Source organism: Betta splendens, chromosome 14, assembly GCF_900634795.4.
Source record: "Betta splendens chromosome 14, fBetSpl5.4, whole genome shotgun sequence".
NCBI lineage: Eukaryota > Metazoa > Chordata > Actinopteri > Anabantiformes > Osphronemidae > Betta > Betta splendens.
Genome location: NC_040894.2, coordinates 8,773,759 through 8,794,830, shown reverse-complemented (window position 1 = coordinate 8,794,830; position 21,072 = coordinate 8,773,759). Strand labels below are relative to the sequence as shown.

Below are 21,072 nucleotides of genomic sequence, written 5' to 3'. Positions count from 1 at the left end.
CGCACACCCTCTAATCGTAGCTTGATCATAGATTGGTGCATGAGTCTGCAACTTTGGTGGAGTGTTTTGCCAAATTACAAGTTTATGTTTGATTGTGAACGATATGTATATTATTACTTGTTGTTGAATATTTATTAGGCAACATTACTGTGAAAAGTCTATTAATTTTAAGATACTTTAATTTAAAGATACAATAACTTCGGTGTGTATAAAATGTGATATGTTCATGTATATTTGGGCGTCCCTGACATTTTCTGTGGGATATTTGTTACGAAAACACATTATAAGTATTTAAAGTACTTCTAACTGCAGACAAACATTGAAATAGTTAGATCTTTATTATATTTGCCAAATATCTAGTCATTACATAGGAGTAAGAAAAAAGCCATCAGTCCACTTTGCAGATTCATAAGTGAATGTGTGCATTTATCTTTATTCAGGCATTCAAATGCAGACAAAAGCCGATGATTGTATAGTAAGAGTTTAATATTCAGTGTGCTACAGATTAATTACAAAAATACATCATAACGTTACAACAAATAGCATCCAACTCTTCATATAAAACTTATAAAGAGGAATTTATAAATGCAAATTTTTCTGTGACAAAGAATGTAAGCTAAGGATCACAGACATGAGGTATTGTGGGTACACAACAGGGCAGTGTTTCCTTAATTATAATGTAATGTAAAAATCAGGTAAGTGCTTGAAGGTGTAATTACTGGCTAGAGTAACGGCAGCCTTGGACAATAGAAAAAGCTCTCTATCTATCAAAGTGTGAACTGGAGGTAAACAATACTGTTGTTCATTCAACACTTACAGTTCCAACTCATATCTGAACAGCTGAGTGCTATGTCAAAGTCAAACCCAAGGCTGAATCTGAAAACCAGCTCCCCTGAGTCGCAGGTTATAAATGGTAAGGTAGACACTGAAGGCGTACGCATCCTGATGCAATGCACAGTTTTAATACTGTGCATGAGAAGAGAGGTTTCACTTAGAAAATGAGGAAAGACGTTTTCTCCATCAACTTCTGCCAAAAATATTTCATAATCACTAAAACAAAAGCAAATGTTCAGAAAAACACTTGAACACTTGACTTGGGTTGAATGTTTACATGTATACACATCTTGCTGCAAAATGTGGGTCCATGTGGGATGAATTTGGTAGCAGTTGTATATTAACAAGATAACAATAACCTGTCTAATATTAGACAATGGTGTAAACTTCCTCATCACAGCAGGCTTTAAATGTGCTCAATGGACAAAGGCAAACAAGTACAAAACAAAGGAGAACAGCACAAAAAAGAATAAACCCAACAGTGAAAGTGGAGACAAGGGTTTAACTGAAAGTAGCCATTCCCTTTTAAACTATAGATCCAATGAACATAATCAGTTGTTTTAGCGTTTACTGGGTGTGTTAGGGTGAATAACTGCACAAAAACATATTGTGAACTCATAAACCTACACAAAGACTTCTCTGCCTTTGTCCTGAACGGGCTGCAGCCGGGATGCGGGGCCGGGCAGAGGTGCAACTGCGTGAGCCCGAGTGTCGGCCTCCAGCTGAGTGTCCGGCGTGGCAGGAGGGCTGAGGAGGGACTCGTAGTCGAACCCCTTGAGCGGCTGCAAAGACAACGTGAGTCCCCGTCGAGCTTTGGCGGCTCTGTCTGGCCTCTCTCTCAGCTCCAGAATCACCTGGGTGGAGATGACCAGGTGAAATCACTGACTACGCTACGTATGAACAGACCCAGACGCCGGTCAGGTACCTCCACGGGCCGGCGCTGCAGCAGGGCGAGGTCAAAGGTTGTCCCGTGAAAGAAGGTCTGGCGTTTGAAACGGTCCAGGGTCCTCAGGCGACGGACGGGAGTCTTGCACAGAAGCTGTTCACAGAAATACGCGTAGGCCATGATATGACATCAGACTAAACCGATGTAGAGCCTGGGACATGCAGTCAAACAGTTACATGGTTTGTCTGTACATTATACCTCGGTTATGAGCAAGGCAAATGAGGAGCTGAAGCTGAGGGGCATTTCATAGGGAAAACTCCTCACTTTCCTCAACATACTGCAGTGGTCCGGTTCCGGAGGCACGGGGAACTGACGACAGGTGGAGGCACAAGCGTCATCGTTTTTATAGGATGAATAAATTCATAACATGTTCAGTCAATGTGCTAATAAAACCTAATTGCGAATGTGACTGTGAAATGACACCACGAGGAAGAGGTGTGAGACTACTGCTCACCTTCCCATTAACCAGTGAAAACAGCAGAATCCCCAGCGACCACCAATCAGCTGCGTGGTTATAGGGTCCGCCGCTCAGCACCTCTGGGGCTGCAGACACAGCAGACACAGCGTGGTCACTGCACTGGAGCCGCCACACAGTCACGCACACAACAGATCACCGCAGGGAAGCAGAGGCGGACGGGCCGATGGTGGTTTGGGAACCGCTCCTCATTCTTACCCATGTATTGGATGGTTCCACAAATAGTGAAGGCCCTCCCTCCTCTCTCCAGGCGGCGGGACAAACCAAAGTCAGCGAGGCGGAGGTGACCTACGACGAAGCATCGTTACCAACAGTTGACTTTTAATCCACATTTGTGTTGATGATACAGTTACAGAACTATTACAGAATCTTATCATCCCCATCAAAGGTCACACACATCCTCACATGAACAAACAGGCTGTTCCTTCTCTCAGCATCACCAACAGATGGACTGTTTGTGCTGAACTGTGCATGCTAAGGATGTTCTCTGGAAGCTTCCCTGTGACTGCTGTTTATCTGAGCTCTGCTGCTCTCTGCTGGGGACGAGGCGATACTCACCGTTATCTGTCAGCAAGATATTCTCCATCTACAGAGACGGCGCAGAAACATTATTACAGTACGTAAGTGAGGAAGACTGACTGCAATCAGTTGTTCAAAAGGAACTGTCATTTAAAATCACCTTCACATCTCTGTGGATGATCCCTATGTCGTGCAGAAACCCTGTGAACATGGATATAAATATAAATTCAAGCAGATAAATGCATGTCTCATTAGAATGACTGTGGATATTTTAGATGGAAACGTCACACCCTCACCAAGTGCACATCCCAGCTCTGCTGCAAATATTCGCACCGTAGCTTCTGTAAACTGACCAATCATCTGCCAGTAGGTGTACAGGTCTCCCGTGCTGCAGTAGTCACACACTACAGGAGGAGAAACCGCTATTAAATCATGCCTTTGTCATGCAATAGGAACAGTGAAGCGATATTAAAGGTTTGCAGGATTTGAAGAACACACTGGTGAAAGGAGGAAAAAGGAGGGTAGTGCAAATGTCTCCATCTATATTTGTGGTTCTGTGGTGATTTACGGAGCAGGAAGAGGCATCCTCCCTTTCGGATTGCGACACGTGTTTTTTTGTTGAGCCGCAGCAGCGTTAACATCTGGTCACCGAGCTAGCGCGTTCTACTTTCACAGGGGGTGGGGAGGCAAACAAACTGGGTCACACTTTCTGAGTCAGTGGCCGATTTGGAAAAAAGGGTAGAAGGGAAGGGGCCAAAGAGCTGCAGGATGCAGAGGCAGCGGTGGAAAGCGGATGTGGGGCTGTTAATGTTACAACTTCTGTTTGCGCGAAGCACTGAGAATAGAGCTAAGCTAAGGTGAGAAAAGGTAAAGTGGGAGGTTTTGGGTAGTGGATCTGGGTAAGATTGGGCCATTGGTCACTGGCTGACTCACTAATGTAGAGGTGGCGCTGAGTCTGCCAGCAGTCCTGAAGATCATGGACAAAAGGGTGGCGGACCTGACGCTGCAGGCAAAGGTTAAAGGTCAAATCTGGAAAATAAAATCTTAATTGTGCCTATGGATTACAGACAGGTCCAGTAGTTGTTACTGGGTCCAATAAGCTTTGTGAGCTATGACGTTACTGCTGATATTTAGCAACCTGCGCTCTTAACTATAAAATCGATATCTAAGGCTGTAATAGAGGATTCATCATCAATGTTGAAGCAAATAATAAAACAGTACAGTAGAAATTAGTAATGCTCCTAGTACTTACCTGAATTATCACTTCTTCTTTTGACTGGTCCAAGACCCCAAGTCTCAGAATCTCTGATTTAGGTATCACCTGTGTGTTTAAGAGATTTGAAAAGTAAAACCAACAGTATTATGTGACTGTGACCATTATTAATACATCTATTGCTTAACATGCAACAGTATTTGATTAACATGCCTACAATAAGACCCTTTGCAAATTCCTCTATTTCAATGTAACTCCCCAGAATAAATAATATCTGGCTCCACAATAAGGCCTTTCATCACTCAGTCAAACACGTTAGATCCAGGAAGGACACTTACTTTGACTGCATATGTTTTCTGTTTGGCTTTGTCTTTCACTTTTAGAATGGGTCCAAATGAACCTTTGGCGATGTAACCCAGCACCTGGCAATATGGTATGTTTGAAATTAATTCAAATCGCAATGATTTCAGTTATTTAAGCATCGCCCTCCGCTGGTGTCTACCTGAAAGTACTCATGCCCCGGCACGGATCTGTGCGGGAATTCAGGCAGGAACATGGTTATGAACCCAGGCAGGCTCCACTCTGCTCGCAGCCGGTGGGGCCCGACGCCGGCCAACCTCAGGACGTGCTCTGGGATGTCGGGGCTCTTGTCCTGGAGCATGCGACGCTGGCCCAGACGCAGCGTGGAGGGAGCCAGGCGGCAGAGGCCGGCTGGGATGGACATGCCTATGGTGGACAGTAAGCCACGCCACCCGGACGAGAAGCGCTCATCCTCCTGGCCTTCGGTGGGCCTCTGTAGAGCACATGGCAGACGGCATTAATATCATATAGACCATATCAGTGCTTTCGCCACAGAGAGTACTGGTTTATCTGGGAGTATTTCTAACCAGCACCTTTTAGCAGTGGTTCTGCACGTTTTATCCAACTGCTGGACAAACACCTTTATTCCTTATTTTGCACTTGCTGTTTTACCCAACGGCAGGTTTCAACACTTATCAAGGAAGGTGTGCATTGCTAAAAAGAAATGCTCTAGTTTTATTTGAGCTGCTTGGATTTCATAACCCAGAAACGCGAACAGTGCTGGTGAAACACACAAGGAAGACAAAGTGAGGGTTTTCAGTGTGTGACCGTGGAAGGGTGCATAAACATTGCTTCATATTTTCATGCTGGAGAGCTGCTTAGTGTAAACACAAATTTCAGATTTCAGTGAATTTCCAAATCTGCAACACTATTTAAGAAATATATACAGTATAAAGGTACAATCACTTATACATATTTCATCAACTTGCATTGTCCAAATCTACATCAATTGTTCCCGTCACGTCCCAAAAACTGCAGGCAAACTGCAACGTGTGCATTGTTATACATATAAATTAGTACATTATCATGGTGACTTTGGTGATTGTGTAAAACTTTTAAAATGCATCAGTAGAAGTCATGAAGAAGCAACTAGGCGAAGCAAACGTGCATGATCTGCATCCAGTCTGCAGTGCCTCGGTCGCAGACAGTGTCGCCCCGGGCCCGATACTGATGCGCAAGATGCGTGAAATCAACCATGCGGGATGTTACTGTGATCTGAAGGAAATCACACTCAGCTGCCATGAACGTGACCAAACAAGATCAATGTAGGATGCAGTTTGGACAATATTTGACGTTTAGGCGTTCATTAGCCATGGGTTTTACATATCAATACCGGAAGCGTAAAGTTTGACTTTCAGAGTAAAAGCATAAATGTTTACTTAACTGAGACACTGTAAAGCAGAAAATATCTAAGCGGCAGAACAGCCTGTAGTAATGATAAATTATAATTTTACTATTGACCAATCAATTGCATTACCCTTTAGTTAAATATACTGCTAAAGTCGTTTAAACGACACCATCCTGTAATTGCAACCTATTTATTCCTGCTTGATTTCAGACGCCAGATCATCTCCATGGAAACCGGGACCCCCCCCCTATATGCGTCACACCTTAGCAAGCAGGAATTTCACTCAGCTCACCTTCCTGCTCTTACTGGCGTCGGCCCCCATCAGCGTGACAGGACATCAGCACTGTAGGCTCAGTGCGGCGTCTGCTCCACATCCAGGCGCCCTCATCGCACTTCAACCCAGCCCCACGCACATCACACAGGCCGCCGGGCGTGAAGGCGTCCGCTGTGGAATAGATAATCTGCAGGTGATCCGGCTACCCGCTGCAAAATGTGACAGATATGGCGACATAAAAAAAACAAGTTAATCCGTAGTGAGTGTAACGCCAACGCAAATCCGCCCACATCCCCGCCGTCCAATCAGAGCGCGCCCCGCTGGAGTCCAGCTCCCTCTGCTGCTGCCTGCAACCGGAGCTGCAGCAAATGTGTGTTCGTGTGTCCTGCGACCTGCTTAACAGTCATTTTAGTCCACAGCAAACAAATGCGCGCACGAACAAACGTCATTGCATTTTGTGCAGAACAGTGACACATATTCTATCACACAACCCCCCCCAACCCATCAATGCAGACAGAGATGGAAAGGATGCTGCAAATAGATAGCATGCTAATAGAAAAGGATGGGCTCACTAATTTTGGGTAACCCTTAGTTTTATATAACATTTCAGAATAACATCAGATTCTATTACCAATAGATTTAAAGGATTAATGAACAAACACAGCAAACTGCCAACACAAAGCCTCATCAATCAGGACATGGCCAAGTGATGACATATGAACAAAATCCAAACTATGACATGACAGAGCAAGTGCCTTTTATTTGGGACTAATAACATAAAAAGCAAACAGTGCCATCCATAAACACAACTCAGTTAAACCAATGCATGTGTCATTTCTACAAAATAAACCAAGTGTTGAGCTTTAAATAAACAAGTAGAAAAGAATTTGGGTTTGTGAATCCATGTGGGACCAGGGTTAAGGACGCATCGGCTGGATTTCATCAGGTTCAGTCATCTTCATCAAAGTTCTTGTTGCCCTGTGGAGGTTTGGGTCCTCCTGCTGGTTTGGCCATGATGATCTGGAAAAAGAAGAGCAGTGGGGGGAAAAAAAAATCAGTGGAAATCAGGACAATTAAGATGCACAGAACAGATGCTCAGAACAACAGTTTCCACTTTAAGTCCATTTAAACCCTTGGAGATGGAGTCGGTGGTCATTTACAGTGATTAAACATTCATGAGCACAAATGGACCCAATGTATGCTGTAAAAGAAAATGTGCTGCAGAGGGAATATTATATTACACAGGAAAGATACACAAAAACAAAACTGTCCTGAAATTAGGACTAAATCTTAAAATACACAGGCCCACTGGGACCTGTAAATGTTCACCAATAGGTTAAACAGGAACGGCCTGTGGAGGTTCTGCTAAAGGAAAATGTAGAAAAAAATCATCATCATAATCACATGTAACGTTTGCCTGTGGATACACAGTTGAAAGTAGTAGTGAGTTCATGCAGCAGGCCATCACACCACACTGTGGACGTTTAGATTTAGATGGATTTTGTCTGGAATTACTTACACACCAAGCATTATTAGCACACCTGTGAACAAAATGTGTTTTTAACAAAAGGTATCACACCTAGTGTTAGTAGTGACAAGCAAACAATCATTAGATGATGTGAGTTTCCTGTGAGCAGGTGAGTACATCTCGAAGAGCACACACATTCCAGGACCTACTGACAGAGGGTGTGTGTCTGCCCCCTAATGGTGAGTATCAAAATGGTCAGGCTCTTCATCCCAATCGTCCTTGTCCCAATGGCCTTTCTGCTTGGGGGTTTTGGGTCCCCCTGCAGCTTTAGCCATGATGATCTGGATTGTACATATACACACACACCAACATCAACTAACTGGGGACCATTCATTCACAGTGGTCAGCTGCCAGTAACACTTTTCCCCTGCTGGATTTAAGGAAAATGTCAACTTGAAATATACACAACTGAAATTTAATACATCCCCTAAATCAATAAAAAAAAATCAATCCTCTTCTTGGTTGTGATGAATGTGGGGTATTAGTTTATTTTCAGTCCACCCCAAACAAATGATCCTGCTGTCCTAATTCTAACAAGCACTCCAATGTGTATTGATCAATGGTTTTAGTGCATTTATTGTACTATTTTTAACCACTGTGTGCTGAAAAAGAATGTCAAACTGTCTTAGATAGATAGAAAATATTGATAAACAGCCTACACACCTGGTCAACTCTCAGTACTGTGATGGCTGCATTGGTGGCCAGCTTGACACCCCAGTATTTGACCAGGTAAGGCTCCACAATACCAGCTTCAAGCATGTCCTTCACTGCAGGGCCTTCTCCCTAAAAACACATGTGCCATTAGTCACTGGATACAAACACAGCTTCATACATTGTGATGTAATGTAACATATCTAAAAAGTAAAATCAATTTTTCAGCCAATCTATAAGCTTAAATGTCAATGCACCTTTCTAAAACAATCTTTTCAGATATATTCACATTTACACACATACACACCTCAATGTCAAAGCCAATGTTTTTGTTTCCCTCATGATGGGCGGAGTACAATTTAGAGATGAGCTCACTCCCCTTCACGCCAGAGTTCTCAGCCAGTGCTCGTGGCAAAGCCTCAAAAGCTTCAGCAAACTTCTTAATGGCATACTGCTCCAGACCCGGGCAGGACTGCAGATAAGCAAAAACAATGGTTCGCGTTCCTGCATTTACTCAAAGACAAAAACATGGGTCACATTGACTAACGTGCTAAAATTTGCATACTTCTCCGTATGAGGTGATCTGTTTGGCCAGCTCAATCTCAGTGGCTCCTGCTCCAGGTATCAGTCGATTGTCCTACAGACAGTGAATATCGCAAAACTGTAGCTGATGTACAGGTGAAGCAGAAAAAAAAAAAGAGTTAATCATTATGAATCTTTGTGGTTACTTACCCTGACCAGAACCTTAAATGTGTTGACTCCATCATCTACAGCTCTCTCAATATCATCCATCAGGTTGTCTGTGGAGCCTCTAATCACCACTGTGGAAATGGTGCCATCCTCCCTCTCTGTACAAAACAAATAACAAACAGTATGTTAGTGTTAAAAATAGAACTGAGCAAGTACCAGATTTAAAACAAAGACAACACAAAAATTGAATTACCATGTTTGAAGACCACAACCTGCGTGTCCCCCACCTCTGTCAGATAGACATTGTCACAGTGACCCATCTCCTCAGGAGTTGGAGCTATCTGTGAATGCAGAAGAAGATTAGACCTAAAGGATGTAGTGTTTGTTTATGGTTTTAAAACAGCATCAGCATGAAACATGGTGCAACTCACCAGCCTGGGCAGCGCTACAGCACCCACAGTCTTGCACAACCTTCTGAGATCCCACTTTGAATTAAGCCTGATTAGAAAAAGTGAGAATATTTGGTCTGGAAGTTCATTAAATAAAAATAAGTAAATGCAATACTTGACTTTTACATGAACGATTTCATTTGTGTTTTGTCCTACCACACTGAATCACTTCATAATGAACAATTATTTAATTTGGATCTTACCTAACCACCATAAGCTTGTACTTATTGGCATAGTGCAGAGCCATATCAGCCACTTTTCCCCCAGTTACCACCACATTGGCACCAGCCTCCTTGATGGCCTTCACCTGAGTCTCCATCAAATCCTCTTCTCCCCTACTGAAGTTCATAAGCTCTTGTGCATTATTTATCAGCACTGTGCCCTGTGGAAGAAGCAAGACCCCTGTTAGCACAAATATCAATAAATTTACATGACTTAAGAAGGCAGCCTTTCCAATTGTTCAACAATAATATACATTTGTATAAAGCATGAAAAAGCTATTTGCCTTTGTTTCTGTCACCGTGCAGTCAAAGGGGCAGGAGAAAACAACAATCTTGGCGTCTTTGACAGAAGAGATATCTCCCTCTGCTTCCTTCTTGAAAACCATCCCATGTAACACAGAGGATGCAGTCACACCACAGCCCTGAAAAACACCACAACATTTCTACTTACAAACAAATTACACATACACTGAAAAACTCTATTCAACACTTATGTTTACTTACCAAAATCTTGCATACTCTGACATTATCAACATTGAAATTGCCGGAGTCTGGGAAGATGGAAACTGTTGCAGGCAAAAAAGAAGAGAAATGAGAGTAATACTTGGATCAAGCTAGTTCTGACAACTGACAGCTACCGTAGGTAAGGCAGTCAGGATAGACGACTCACCACAAGCCTGTGCGATTAGGTTGGAGAGGAAGTCCTCGTTGCCATACTGTTTACTCATGACTGCTGTACGAATAAGTGACGTAGCCTCATTGGCATCACGAAGGTTCTTAGCTGAAGAACATACACAGTCTGGCAGGATCTCCAGAGCCTTCTTACATGCCTTCTCATAACCTTCGATGACCTATGACAAAGAAGAGAAGGAACACTGAGACCCAAATACAAATCCTGATATTTTGGAATACTAAAAAAAAAAAAAAAATCAGCTGGCTATATATTAACTGTCAATACATTACAAAACTAAAAAAAAAAAAAAAAAAGAGTGTTTTTTTTTTTTTTAAACAGCCTCCTTGTGAAAGCACACGTGACTTTCTGGTAAAACCATATACAACTTGCATGCATGCATGTGGTTACTAACTACAATCACCTACCTCTGAAACAGACAGGCCCATCCTTAGCAGTTCTTCAGCTAGTTCCAGCAGAGCTCCAGCAAACACCAGGACAAAGTTTGTACCATCTCCAACCTCCTGCTCTTGCATGTGGGATGCCATCACAATCATTTTGGCGGCAGGATGCTGCACCTGTAAAACAAGGTATAACAAAACTGTCACATATAAGGTCATTCCAGTATGAAGTGTGTTGCACTACATGTGGAGGTTTTCTTACCTCAAGCTCTCTGAGAATTGTTGCAGCATCATTGGTAACAAACAGCTTCTCCAAGTGGTTGATGACCATTTTGTTCATCCCTTAAAGCCAACAAGAAGAGTTTTCAGAATACATCTTTTGCTACTTCACATAGATCCTAAGGCTGGAGAATGTTGCTCACCATTCGGGCCATAGGCAGTGCGTGTGGTCTGAGAAAGCTCCTTACAGGCTCTGATGTTTCGGAAGACTGCCTCCTCAAGGCCTGAATAGTGCTGCATCAAAAAACAACAGGACGTGTGTTTGTGTCCATTATAGACAAATAGATTTTATATTATATAGATTTGATATTCTCTCCAACATCAAACAGAAAAAACAAGGATAACAGAGTTATGGCAGCTTCTAGAACTGTCCCACATGAACGTGCTAACTCAGAGGCTAAGGCTAGCTAGCATGCTAGCTCACAACCATTCCCTCAAAGCTACAAAACTTCTGTAAATTACAATTTTATCCCCACCTTAGCACCATCCTTTAACATTTGGGCAAAGCCCGGAGCTTTGGGGACGTGGAGAGCCATTGTAGAATGTTTATCAGCCCCGGTATCCTGGAGAAGGTAGCCGCGGCGTGGGTTCAGCTATGGGTACAAAGCCGGAGAGAGGGAGGAGGAGCGATTTCTGCGAGGCGTGGAGCCGGGGACGGAAAACAATGAGGGCCAAACTGAGCGAGCGTCGAATACATCATTAAAACGTGTTAGGTATCCCTAGTTAGTCCTAATAAGAAATCTACACATTCTTTAAAATCGACCCATCACGTCAAAATGTTTGTTATATACACCAAACCATTGAGACTCATTAACACCTTACAATTAGCTTTGTCCCCTTTATGACTCATGATAAAAACACTATCTTTACTTAATTTCCAAAGAAATTGTATTTGTAGTAAGACTACTTTAAGGTGTGAAGCGTTTTGTGTAAATTGCATTCAAATTAATCACTGCAGTATTCAGTTTGGGGCCAAATTCTACAGTACATAGAAGAACTAAACAGTCTTCAAATATAAGCTGCTGAAGTGTTTTTATTTATTTCTCGTATCTTTTTAATATTTGAACTGACACAATAGACAAAGAAAGCATTTATAAATTGTCAATATGCTGTTGCTCCCATCAGCAGTCATAGTAACAGAAGGCTATGGTATGGTGTTGAAACCAGAGGTTTACAATAGAATTATAAATAATATTATGAATAAATAAATAATAATATTATAATACATTTTATATATAATAGTCATGAATATAAATTTGCAATACCAAAACCAGACACATTCAGTTGATAAAGCTTATAGGTTTTATTATGAGGCTTTATTTTCGCACACATCATTATTTATTCCTTATTGTAGACAAAGGGAGTACCAATACAGAAAAAAGACACAGGTTTTGCTTCATTTGAGGCTATCAGCTTTACAGCCACTATACGAATATCCCGCTTAATATGGCTATATAACATCAACTAAACTGTCATCAGGTAATGAGCCATTACTCATTTGCCCATCACATTTTTAGATGATTTATTTATACAGTGTTGCATGAATCATTCACAGGCCATTAAAGTACTGACCTCTACTTCAGGGAAAGCACTGGAAAAAAACATTTTAAAATTCATTTCAATAACTGCCTAAGATGCATGTAAAAACATTTCACACATATATAGTTTGGATATTATATTTTAAAAGGCATGTGTATTTTAGTTAGTGTTAGTAACAGTATTGCATACATGAAAATAGAGGAAACACTGTCGCCCCTCTGTCAGTAAATTTAGTATTAAGTTTTGGTGCAATATTTTTTAAATACATTTATGAAACTAGGCAAAAGCTTCTTTGCAAAAGTGGAACTATAACCTACAATATTAGTATTTTGAAAACACATCTAAGACATTTGGTTGTAGCAGCTATAACAGGTACATATACCACAATAAAGAAAACCCTTTGGCAGCTATAGTTTGGAAGGTTTACCCACAACTAGCTAACCTAAGACTTGTAAACACACAAGAATACCTTGGATGCACTGAGCACAACCGGTAGAAATAAGAAGGACAAACTGTCATGTAACAGTCTCCCGTTATAAAGACAACACTACATGTAAATTTAACAGTGACACCACAAAAATGCTAAATGTGAAACATAGCTATAAAAAGTGTTTTACATGCATGAAGCTCAGTTGGGCTTGCGAATACTGTTCACAGCTGTGTGGGCCCAACCTCCAAGCGTGTCTGAGAGATTTGTGGCTCGACGTGACAGGTTTGAGCGACTGAGTTTACCACTAGGGTCCAACTTTCTCATCATCGCTGCCCCAGAATGTACCTTAGTACTGGTTCTGTAGAGAGAAAACTTCAATTACCCCAGGGAGGACAAAGACAATGACAATGTCAATGTCAGAAACTCAGTTGATTTAATACTACGCAATAAGTAACTGAAAAAGAAAGTAATATTTAAATCGATATGGCAAATAATGAAATGTCCAAGACACATCAGTACTGTAGTTCATTTTAATTTCAAAGTAATATTGCTGGATTTTCCAAAATGGACCGTGACAGTGTTAAGGCGCATTAGGAAGAAACAGAAAATGAGAAAGGAAAGGAAAGAAAGAGGGAGGACAAAAGATTCATCCTTCATTTGGATGATGTGTTATTCGCCAGTCACAGAAGAGACAAGGAGCAAGCTCTGCCATGCAACTCCATGTTTTACAAATTAGTTTTGTGAGTCTTTGTTTCAATTATTAATCTGGTTTTAGTAGCAAAGTTTTTATATTTGATTTTACCTTCTTTCTTATTCCACAATTTGGGAATAGCTGGACTTCCTGTTGTAGGAGAACAACATTCATATTGTGAGATAAGCTTTAGGTTGCAGGTGACCCACACTAAAATCAGACCAAGTCATTGCTCATGTGTCTCTCTGTTTTTTTTTTTTAAATGACTCTTGAGGGATCATTGGGCCATTTTGAAAATCAACACAGGAAGGGATGAAGATATACTTTAAGGCTTTCATTAAATCCAGCTCCAGCTCCAACTCCCACACCCATAGTCTCTGCCCATCTGCTGTTGAATACCAGAAACACAGACCGAATTTTAAACTGAGGCGGGAAGAATGTGCATTGGGGGGAGGGGGAGGATATCTGTGACCCACAAGCTGTGTTGCACTCAGATTCTTTGGGTGGGAGGGTGAGCAGTCAGAGGGCCGTCGTGTGACTGTAAATGGCCCGATTATGTCTTCATATCTACATTTAACCATACTCACACAGAATCATTTGAACAGCATTTAACAGTCATTTATCCAAATACTATCTATAAATACACGCAGTGCAAAAACAATATAACAGATAAAACTTTTTCTTACCTGTCGTCTCTGCCAATGAGATCGTCAAAAGCCTTGGACAGACGTTTGAGCTTCTTGAGTCCACTAGAAACTGACTCCAGATCTCTGTCAAACTTTCTGTTGAAACATAAAAAAACATATACTCAGAACAACAGATAAAACCACAGAAGTAAAATAAACAAAGACCACAGACATGCAGACCACTGGACCCACTAAAACAACTGAAAGTGGATGAATGTAGTCAGTTTTGAAGCTCTGAATAATCTAACTTACAGTCGTTCATTCTGTGTGTTAGGTGAGGCAAAGGGACTTCGCAAAGCAGCCATGCGGACCAGCTGTCTCCTGCCTCCTCCAGTTCTGACCCCTCGTACAGCATCCTCAGGAGTCTTTCTTCTTCTAGAGCCTGGCGTACGTCCAGGTGTTGCTGCTACTCTGGGGGTGTTTCTTGGTGTCGCAGCTCGGCAAGGAGTACGTCTTGGGGTACGAAATGTTGATGTACAGGATTCTTCCTCATCGCGCGCTCGGCCTGGAGAGGCTACCAAACACGCATCACGCGCAAGCTCTCTGTTCTTCTGCAACCTCTGGACAAAACAAGAAATGATGATGATGAGAAGGGGCCGAATGATTCATAGGTGTTGTTGATGATCCATATAATAGAAATACAAAAATATCTCCAGCTCCATTTTACCACACTTGGCCATTTACCTGACACACCCCAGTGATGGAGTTCTGAGCACTGCGAGTAAGTTTGCGCATGGTGTTGGTTTTTTTCTCTTCCTTCATTGTTTCCAAGGTTGGATTCTCAGGCAGGGAGTTGACCTGGACAGAACGTAGTGGCAGCCGCTTACGCATTGACATTCTCAATGAGTTGAGTGAAGAGGAAGAGCGAAGTTTGCGGAAGCGGGTGGGGGCTTCTGGAGAGCTCTCTGCTCCATCGGACTCATCCAGGACTGTATGTTGTCGCCAGACTCCAACCACAGCTCTACCAAATCCATCCATTATTAGCTTTCCTGCAACAGGGGAAGATTATCTTATTAAAACAAATGTATGTTATATGTGATAGCCATAATATTTTTAGGCCATTTGAATTTGAAGGTTTTGTTTGCATTTTAAGAGCACAATGTTTTAAAACTAAATATTGAACAAAATTCCAATTAGGCTCTAAAAGAAAGTATAACAAACAATATATAATTCTTTGAATAGGGCGGAGTCAAGATTTCAAACTGTCTTCAGTCATACTATTTGTAATCCAAAGACAATAGTTAGATTGGATATTAATCTGTCATTGAGCAAAACATTTTAAATGTGAATGAAAACTCAACAAAGAATGGGAGAAAACAATGAGCCGTAAAGAGCCGGAGTTCCTTTCAGTGAAAGTTCCCTCGCTATTGTTAGTTGCCCTGCCCGAGGTAAGATCAGCCACAGGGAACGGAACAGCACTGATGTATCCCATCATTCACGTAGGGAACCTCAGTAAAAGTTTGTATTTTACACACTTAAGTTGTACTATCCCAGAAAACTGGCCAGTGACTACGTTAAGGTAACACACGCAGTTAGCTTATCTGCACTAACGTTAACTGCGTTAGCTGCAAAACAACTTAAGATAAACGTGGGCTAAAAAGATAAGCGACTATTAAACAGCTTAATGCGACTAGAGTGTCTGCTTTACCTGAATGTAGTAGAAACCGTCCGTGTTGTGCGCTTCAGATGTGTCTTGCTGTTGTTTCTTTCTTTGACTTTGTTTGAATTTGGCGGTGGACCACTTGCTGCGCAGACGCTGACGTAGACACGCCCTTCACGCAACGCCGCTCCCCGTGACGTCATACGCAACACGAAATTGTTTTGAAATAATATTTGTTTTGTTGTAACAGAGCAGGTATTGTCATATGATAATACATCTCCCTTAAACGTGGTGCAGTTTAAAACACTCAGTTCAGCAAAACCCACTGTTTCCTCACTATAGTCAAATTTCAATAAAACCAATTCAAAGCTTCTTAGTTTGGCTTGTATTATGTAGTTGAGTTAAGTGAGTGACTTACTGATGTTTTGGTAAACTTGGTAACTTTAGAAGTCTTTTATAAGTGTTAGCTTGGTGCGTACTTATATTATTGTAAACTAACACCAGATGTCACTGCAGTCCTGTAATCAACCACAGTGTTATGAGGACAGAGGCGTCAAATTATTATTTGTCTATTGTCATTTTTGGTTTTATTTTTTGGTTTATTTTTTGAGTTATTAAACATTTTTTAATGAACCAGTTCGAATGAAAGTAGACATTGATCACAATCTTACTTTTCCTGTTGAGCATCTTATATATTCTATTAGTCTTGATGTAGAATCTTTGGTGTATTTCATACATATGGAGAAGCAACACACAAGATACAGCAGAGATGTTTTACAACATATTGGTGGTTGACAGTGAATCAACCAAAACTTTAGTCAATAAGCTTCACTTTATTTGGTTTATTTATTACCCGCTGAGTTGTTACAGCAAACATACATTCCAGTCTCACATACTGAAGTTATGCACTGCACTGTTTTATGTGAACCTAGTAAGTGTGTCTTCACTGGTGAGAACACAATTATGTAGACCTTGAACCTTATGGCGCTGCAGACACTGTCCTTTTCTCCCAATTAAAGTAAATGTATAACAATTTTTAACAAGCTTTGCTTTTTGCTGTTGAGTCCGGAGATAAAGTTCCACACACACAGATGATTCCTCTGTCTCAGTCTTTTCATAAACATTTATTAGACACACTTCAGTTATAGCTCATTAAAAACATGTTTCTGAAACCAAACATCAATTCATTCATCATCATTCATTCATCATGTGTGTTATTAATTTTTTGTTATTATAGAGACGCCACTCAGCATATATCTGTGGTCTGTATGTATTAGCAGCAAAAAAAATAATCATTGTCCAATTTGCCAATTAAATAATACATAATAAGATATGTTCAAATAAATAAAATATTCAAATTAAACGTTAACACTACAATACCAACCCTTTTTCCTCAATAGTATTTCTAACTACAAAACTAAAAGTGCAGTTGAATCTATTTAAAGGCTTTAAAAAGCAAACAACCAATGAAGTCTCAAAACCAATAGGTGAAAAGTAACATTTTAAAATGATCGTGTGTCAGAATCTCCACAAATCCTCCTACACTGTTTAAATAGGTGTTTGATTGTTTATTCCGTTTGAAAATAGAAGCAAAGTGGTGACTAGACAATCCAGTCTATACCTAGAATATAAGAGTGGTACTAAACTTCTAAAAGGCCACCAGACACCAAATACTGGCATTTACACAACTGTCCAATTTGAATACCAGATTTATAATAAAAAGGTCAGATATAATATACTTCACACAAAAGAGTTGTCTCCATGGCTTCTGTCAGTCACTGAAGTAAAGAAGACCAGGGTTTTCAGGTATAGCTTATTTACAGCACTGTAAAAAGAGAAGAAGACCTTAAGGCGGTTCAGCATATGGTCAGAGTCTTTATGTTGCATGTACATGTGTGTTACCTTAATGATTTTCTTCCAGCGTGAAACCACAGCAAGAAGCGAAGTGAGGAAAACCACCACCAGTCCTGCGATCAGGGGAATCAGGGGAAACTTCACGGTCTTTTCTGAACACGGTGAAGACAAAGAGGAGCAATGAGACCGTCTAGAACTGATCTGGAATCAGGAATCCCTGCAAACCCTGTGCAAACTGACCCTGTACTGTCACAGTGAAGCTCCTGCTGTAATTTCCATACATGGGCGACTGGGCCGTGCACAGGTACGTGCCCTCGTGCAGGCCTTTCCTCAGGCTCCTGGCGGTCAGCTGGCTCGTGCGGCCGTCGTTGACCACCGTGAGGCCGCCTGCTTGTAGATCCACCAAACTTCCGTTCAGGGTCCATGAAACGGACGAGACTGGTGGATTGGCGAAGATGTTGCACTTCAGGACCAGCGTGGACTCCTCCTCGGCCGTAACCTCCTCTGACCCAGAGAGCTGTGGGCCGTCTGAAAAGTCACAGAGGAATATATTATACAATAATATATATTCAGCCCAGACTAAAACAGTTGTTGTTTGTCTGCCACTAAAGGTTGTGCAGATTAACAGTTAAAATTCTCATTTTACTCTACAGGCTTATTTATTTTCCAATTGTAGCCTCAGCTCTAAGTAAAATGCTGTCAATACTCCTAGTGTAATTCGGAGCCTCACATGTGACTTTCAGGGTGACCGAGGTCGTATCTGTGGCGTTTGTGCTCAGGCGACAGGTGAAAGTGGCCCCATTATCGTCGAGGAGCACCGGTGTAACGCACACGCTGCTTTTGCCCTTCTTATTTTCCTCCTTTAGTTGGACCAACTCGTCATTCCTCAGCCAGACCAGTTCATCATCCGGAGCCCCTGAGTGGCTGTCGGACATGCATAGCAGGGACACAGTCTGCTCCAGCTCTGTGTGTATGACACCCGCACTGTTCACCGGTTGGCTGGATTGGATCTTGACACCTGAGGGGTCGAGAGTTACATCAGGGAGTTGCTGAGCATTTACACGAAAGGGGATGAGAAAAAATGCACTCGATCGCAATAGATGGCCAAATGTCACTTGAAGTGAGTGACCTGAATTTGCAAAGCGTAATACCTAACGTCTGGGCTGCACAGAGGAAGAGCAAAGAGAAAAGAGGGAGGCTGAGCATGAACTTCATCTTCTCTCTTTGATAAACCTGGAGGGAAAGAAAGGCTCATCAGAAAAGGCATTCATGAAAAGTTTATTTAAAGTCTGAAGTTCATCCACATTTACTAAGGATTTGCATATTAGAGTTACCGGAGCAGTGAAATGTGCTGAACGATTGTCCTCAGAGAGACTATTAATCTAGCCTATTAATCATCACAAGAGTTCGGATGAACCATGAGAGTAACAAAACGTGACACTTTAGTGATTTTACATTTATTAACATTAAACATTCTCCTTAAAACAAAAAACAAACAGATTTTTGTGCAAAACAGCTGCAATTATTTGCCTGATTACCATTAATCAAACAATTTCTTTTACTAACTTAAGTAAATATCACATTAATGCACGAACACAGGTTATCTAATAATTATTCTTTGAATTCCATCACTTCCTGATTAATTTGGTTAAGTTTTCTAATATCAAATGAAACAAAACTCTAAACAACGTATCTGTACACTTTATATGTAACTCATCCTTGTAGATAACGACGTACCTGACAGTGACTATTTATTCTCCTTATTTCATATGATCCTTGTGAGGGAATGACGATGGAATAGTGTTTGAGTCCTTAGTTGCTCTTGTGTGCGTCAGATGCGGATGAGGACTCACCTATAACTTCCTGACTGGTTCTAAACGGCTTTCTCCGCACCCACCCTGCATGTTCCAGTCAACACCTCCCAGTCCTCCCACTCTGATGTCCTTTTTTTTTCTTTTACTGTTCACTTTCAATGTGCCTACACAATGACACTTTAGTGTCTCTGGTCATTATAATGGCACTAAAATGTCAAGGGTGTGGTGGTAAAAAATAAAACTTTAAAGGCCATTTTCATATTTATTGGTAATAGTTAAAATCCCTGCTGGTATCAAGGATGTGGTTGCTCACTTTAAACTGAAATTTACACCCTGTATTGTAAGTTCTCTGAACTCTGGCAACAATAATATGTAATTTCTACTAGTATCCACACAATTTGAGTTAATTGAGTTAGTTGTTAAAAAACATTTAGTTCTGGATTTGAAAGAAGCTAAACTCAAACCATCACGTAGCAACGAAGGGCCCACTGATGTTGATGCACCAGTGGGAGGCAGTGATGCACCAAACTGTGTGTCCTTCATGGTGTAGTCTATATGTACAAGAATGACCAGATGTTCATACCAGGACGAAACAAGCAAACATGTTTGCAAAAATATATATGTTTAAAATGTAAATGAAGCTAATAATCAGGTACTTTACTTTAATGTAATGATTTACCAACCGTCCCTTTTACATGCATCACTGCTGCTTTTGACCAGGTCACATATTGTATTTAAGTGCATTTTAAAAGGTTCATGAATCCATCGTTTCAGGGGCCCACGATAAATTCTACTGATCCACGTCCTTCCTTTCACCTGTTAGTTAAATTTTAATATATCATCAATATCATTTTCAGAAGCATAGCAACTGCTGAGAGCTCCATTCATGGAAAAGGCCGATCATAGATCGAAGGTTGGCAGCTTTTGTAACATTGGTGCTTTTTTATGTGGTGTTGCTCAACTGAGCAGCTTGTAATCAACAGTATACGACCTGCCAGCCGCCTTGGCTGTAATGTTTAATTATCTGACTTTATGATCTTTCCCAGACTAAAGGTCAGCATCTTATTGATGATGCAGACTTTGAATTGAGATGCAATCACTTAGCCACAGTAATCTTTTAATCATAGATGCCCTCTACACTTCGCCACAATGGGTCTAATATGCAACACTCAGGATGCGGTTGAAGTCGGTGATCATTGACAGGTTTCTTTGGGCCTCTGTGTAAAAGACTCAGTTCTGGTGGCACCTGCTTGGGATAAGCCGTCACTGACCTGTGTCTGGCTTTCTCCCGACAATTAGATTCTGTTTCTTGTGTCTCTGTGATGCCCTGGTTTCTATTTTCTTCCACGGGCCCTTTTACTCTCTGCTCCGTGTACCTTGACGGAATTCTAACCTGTTAACTGAACCGTTAGTGTTTCAGGCTCTTCTCTTGCATCGACACCTCTTTGGACCTCAGGCCCCCGTTAGCGGCGACTCACCCGGAGTCACAAGAAAATGGGTCACACCTGGTTACGCAAGTGCTTATTAGACCGTTTGTTTTAGCGATCATCGCCCTTAGAATGTTTTCAAACCATTTTAGTAAATGTGATGTGTATTTAAG

The 21,072-nt window shown here is 41.3% G+C and overlaps 4 protein-coding genes across 10 annotated transcripts in view; all 4 read right to left on the bottom strand.

Moving 5' to 3' along the window:
• Positions 1-465: 465 nt before the first annotated feature.
• rskrb (ribosomal protein S6 kinase related b) lies at positions 466-6,367 on the bottom strand. Its single transcript, XM_029174445.3, has 13 exons — positions 5,988-6,367; positions 4,490-4,780; positions 4,326-4,409; positions 4,027-4,095; positions 3,708-3,777; positions 3,071-3,178; positions 2,935-2,975; positions 2,814-2,841; positions 2,454-2,543; positions 2,235-2,323; positions 1,979-2,089; positions 1,760-1,873; positions 466-1,688 (listed from the first exon to the last, which is right to left on the bottom strand). Exons 1-13 carry the CDS (start codon positions 6,015-6,017, stop codon positions 1,458-1,460), a joined length of 1,356 nt encoding a protein of 451 aa, XP_029030278.1. The 5' UTR covers positions 6,018-6,367; the 3' UTR covers positions 466-1,457.
• Positions 6,368-6,709: 342 nt separating this feature from the next.
• cct8 (chaperonin containing TCP1, subunit 8 (theta)) lies at positions 6,710-11,496 on the bottom strand. 3 transcript variants are annotated; one of them, XM_029174393.3, is made up of 16 exons: positions 11,335-11,496; positions 11,002-11,092; positions 10,842-10,921; positions 10,607-10,756; positions 10,179-10,359; positions 10,013-10,074; positions 9,793-9,930; positions 9,491-9,669; positions 9,270-9,336; positions 9,092-9,179; positions 8,881-8,996; positions 8,714-8,785; positions 8,456-8,620; positions 8,161-8,280; positions 7,647-7,778; positions 6,710-6,989 (listed from the first exon to the last, which is right to left on the bottom strand). In XM_029174393.3, the coding sequence occupies exons 1-15, from the start codon at positions 11,392-11,394 to the stop codon at positions 7,671-7,673; spliced, it is 1,677 nt and encodes a 558-aa protein (XP_029030226.1). In that variant the 5' UTR covers positions 11,395-11,496; the 3' UTR covers positions 6,710-6,989; positions 7,647-7,670. The 3 variants fall into 3 exon arrangements, with proteins under 3 accessions (XP_029030226.1, XP_029030227.1, XP_029030228.1); XM_029174394.3 differs by having other exon boundaries at positions 7,651-7,778; XM_029174395.1 differs by lacking the exon at positions 7,647-7,778.
• A 641-nt stretch (positions 11,497-12,137) lies between these two features.
• LOC114870024 (uncharacterized) lies at positions 12,138-16,010 on the bottom strand. 2 transcript variants are annotated; one of them, XM_041073861.2, is made up of 6 exons: positions 15,853-16,010; positions 14,889-15,193; positions 14,457-14,764; positions 14,205-14,300; positions 13,630-13,668; positions 12,138-13,185 (listed from the first exon to the last, which is right to left on the bottom strand). In XM_041073861.2, the coding sequence occupies exons 2-5, from the start codon at positions 15,180-15,182 to the stop codon at positions 13,638-13,640; spliced, it is 729 nt and encodes a 242-aa protein (XP_040929795.1). In that variant the 5' UTR covers positions 15,183-15,193; positions 15,853-16,010; the 3' UTR covers positions 12,138-13,185; positions 13,630-13,637. The 2 variants fall into 2 exon arrangements, with proteins under 2 accessions (XP_040929795.1, XP_029030455.1); XM_029174622.3 differs by lacking the exon at positions 13,630-13,668.
• A 902-nt stretch (positions 16,011-16,912) lies between these two features.
• The window catches only part of tmigd1 (transmembrane and immunoglobulin domain containing 1), a 47,137-nt gene continuing 42,977 nt past the window's right edge, over positions 16,913-21,072 (bottom strand). For 3 of the 4 annotated variants that reach the window (XM_029173460.3, XM_055514622.1, XM_029173462.2), the window contains 5 exons: positions 18,810-18,891; positions 18,389-18,676; positions 17,899-18,186; positions 17,707-17,810; positions 16,913-17,629 (listed from right to left, as the gene is read on the bottom strand). In XM_029173460.3, coding sequence (XP_029029293.1) covers positions 17,618-17,629; positions 17,707-17,810; positions 17,899-18,186; positions 18,389-18,676; positions 18,810-18,891 — 774 coding nt within the window. In that variant the 3' untranslated portion in view covers positions 16,913-17,617. Of the gene's footprint in view, positions 17,630-17,706; positions 17,811-17,898; positions 18,187-18,388; positions 18,677-18,809; positions 18,892-19,395; positions 21,009-21,072 lie in introns of those variants that run through there. The other variant, XM_029173464.3, reaches the window with a different exon arrangement.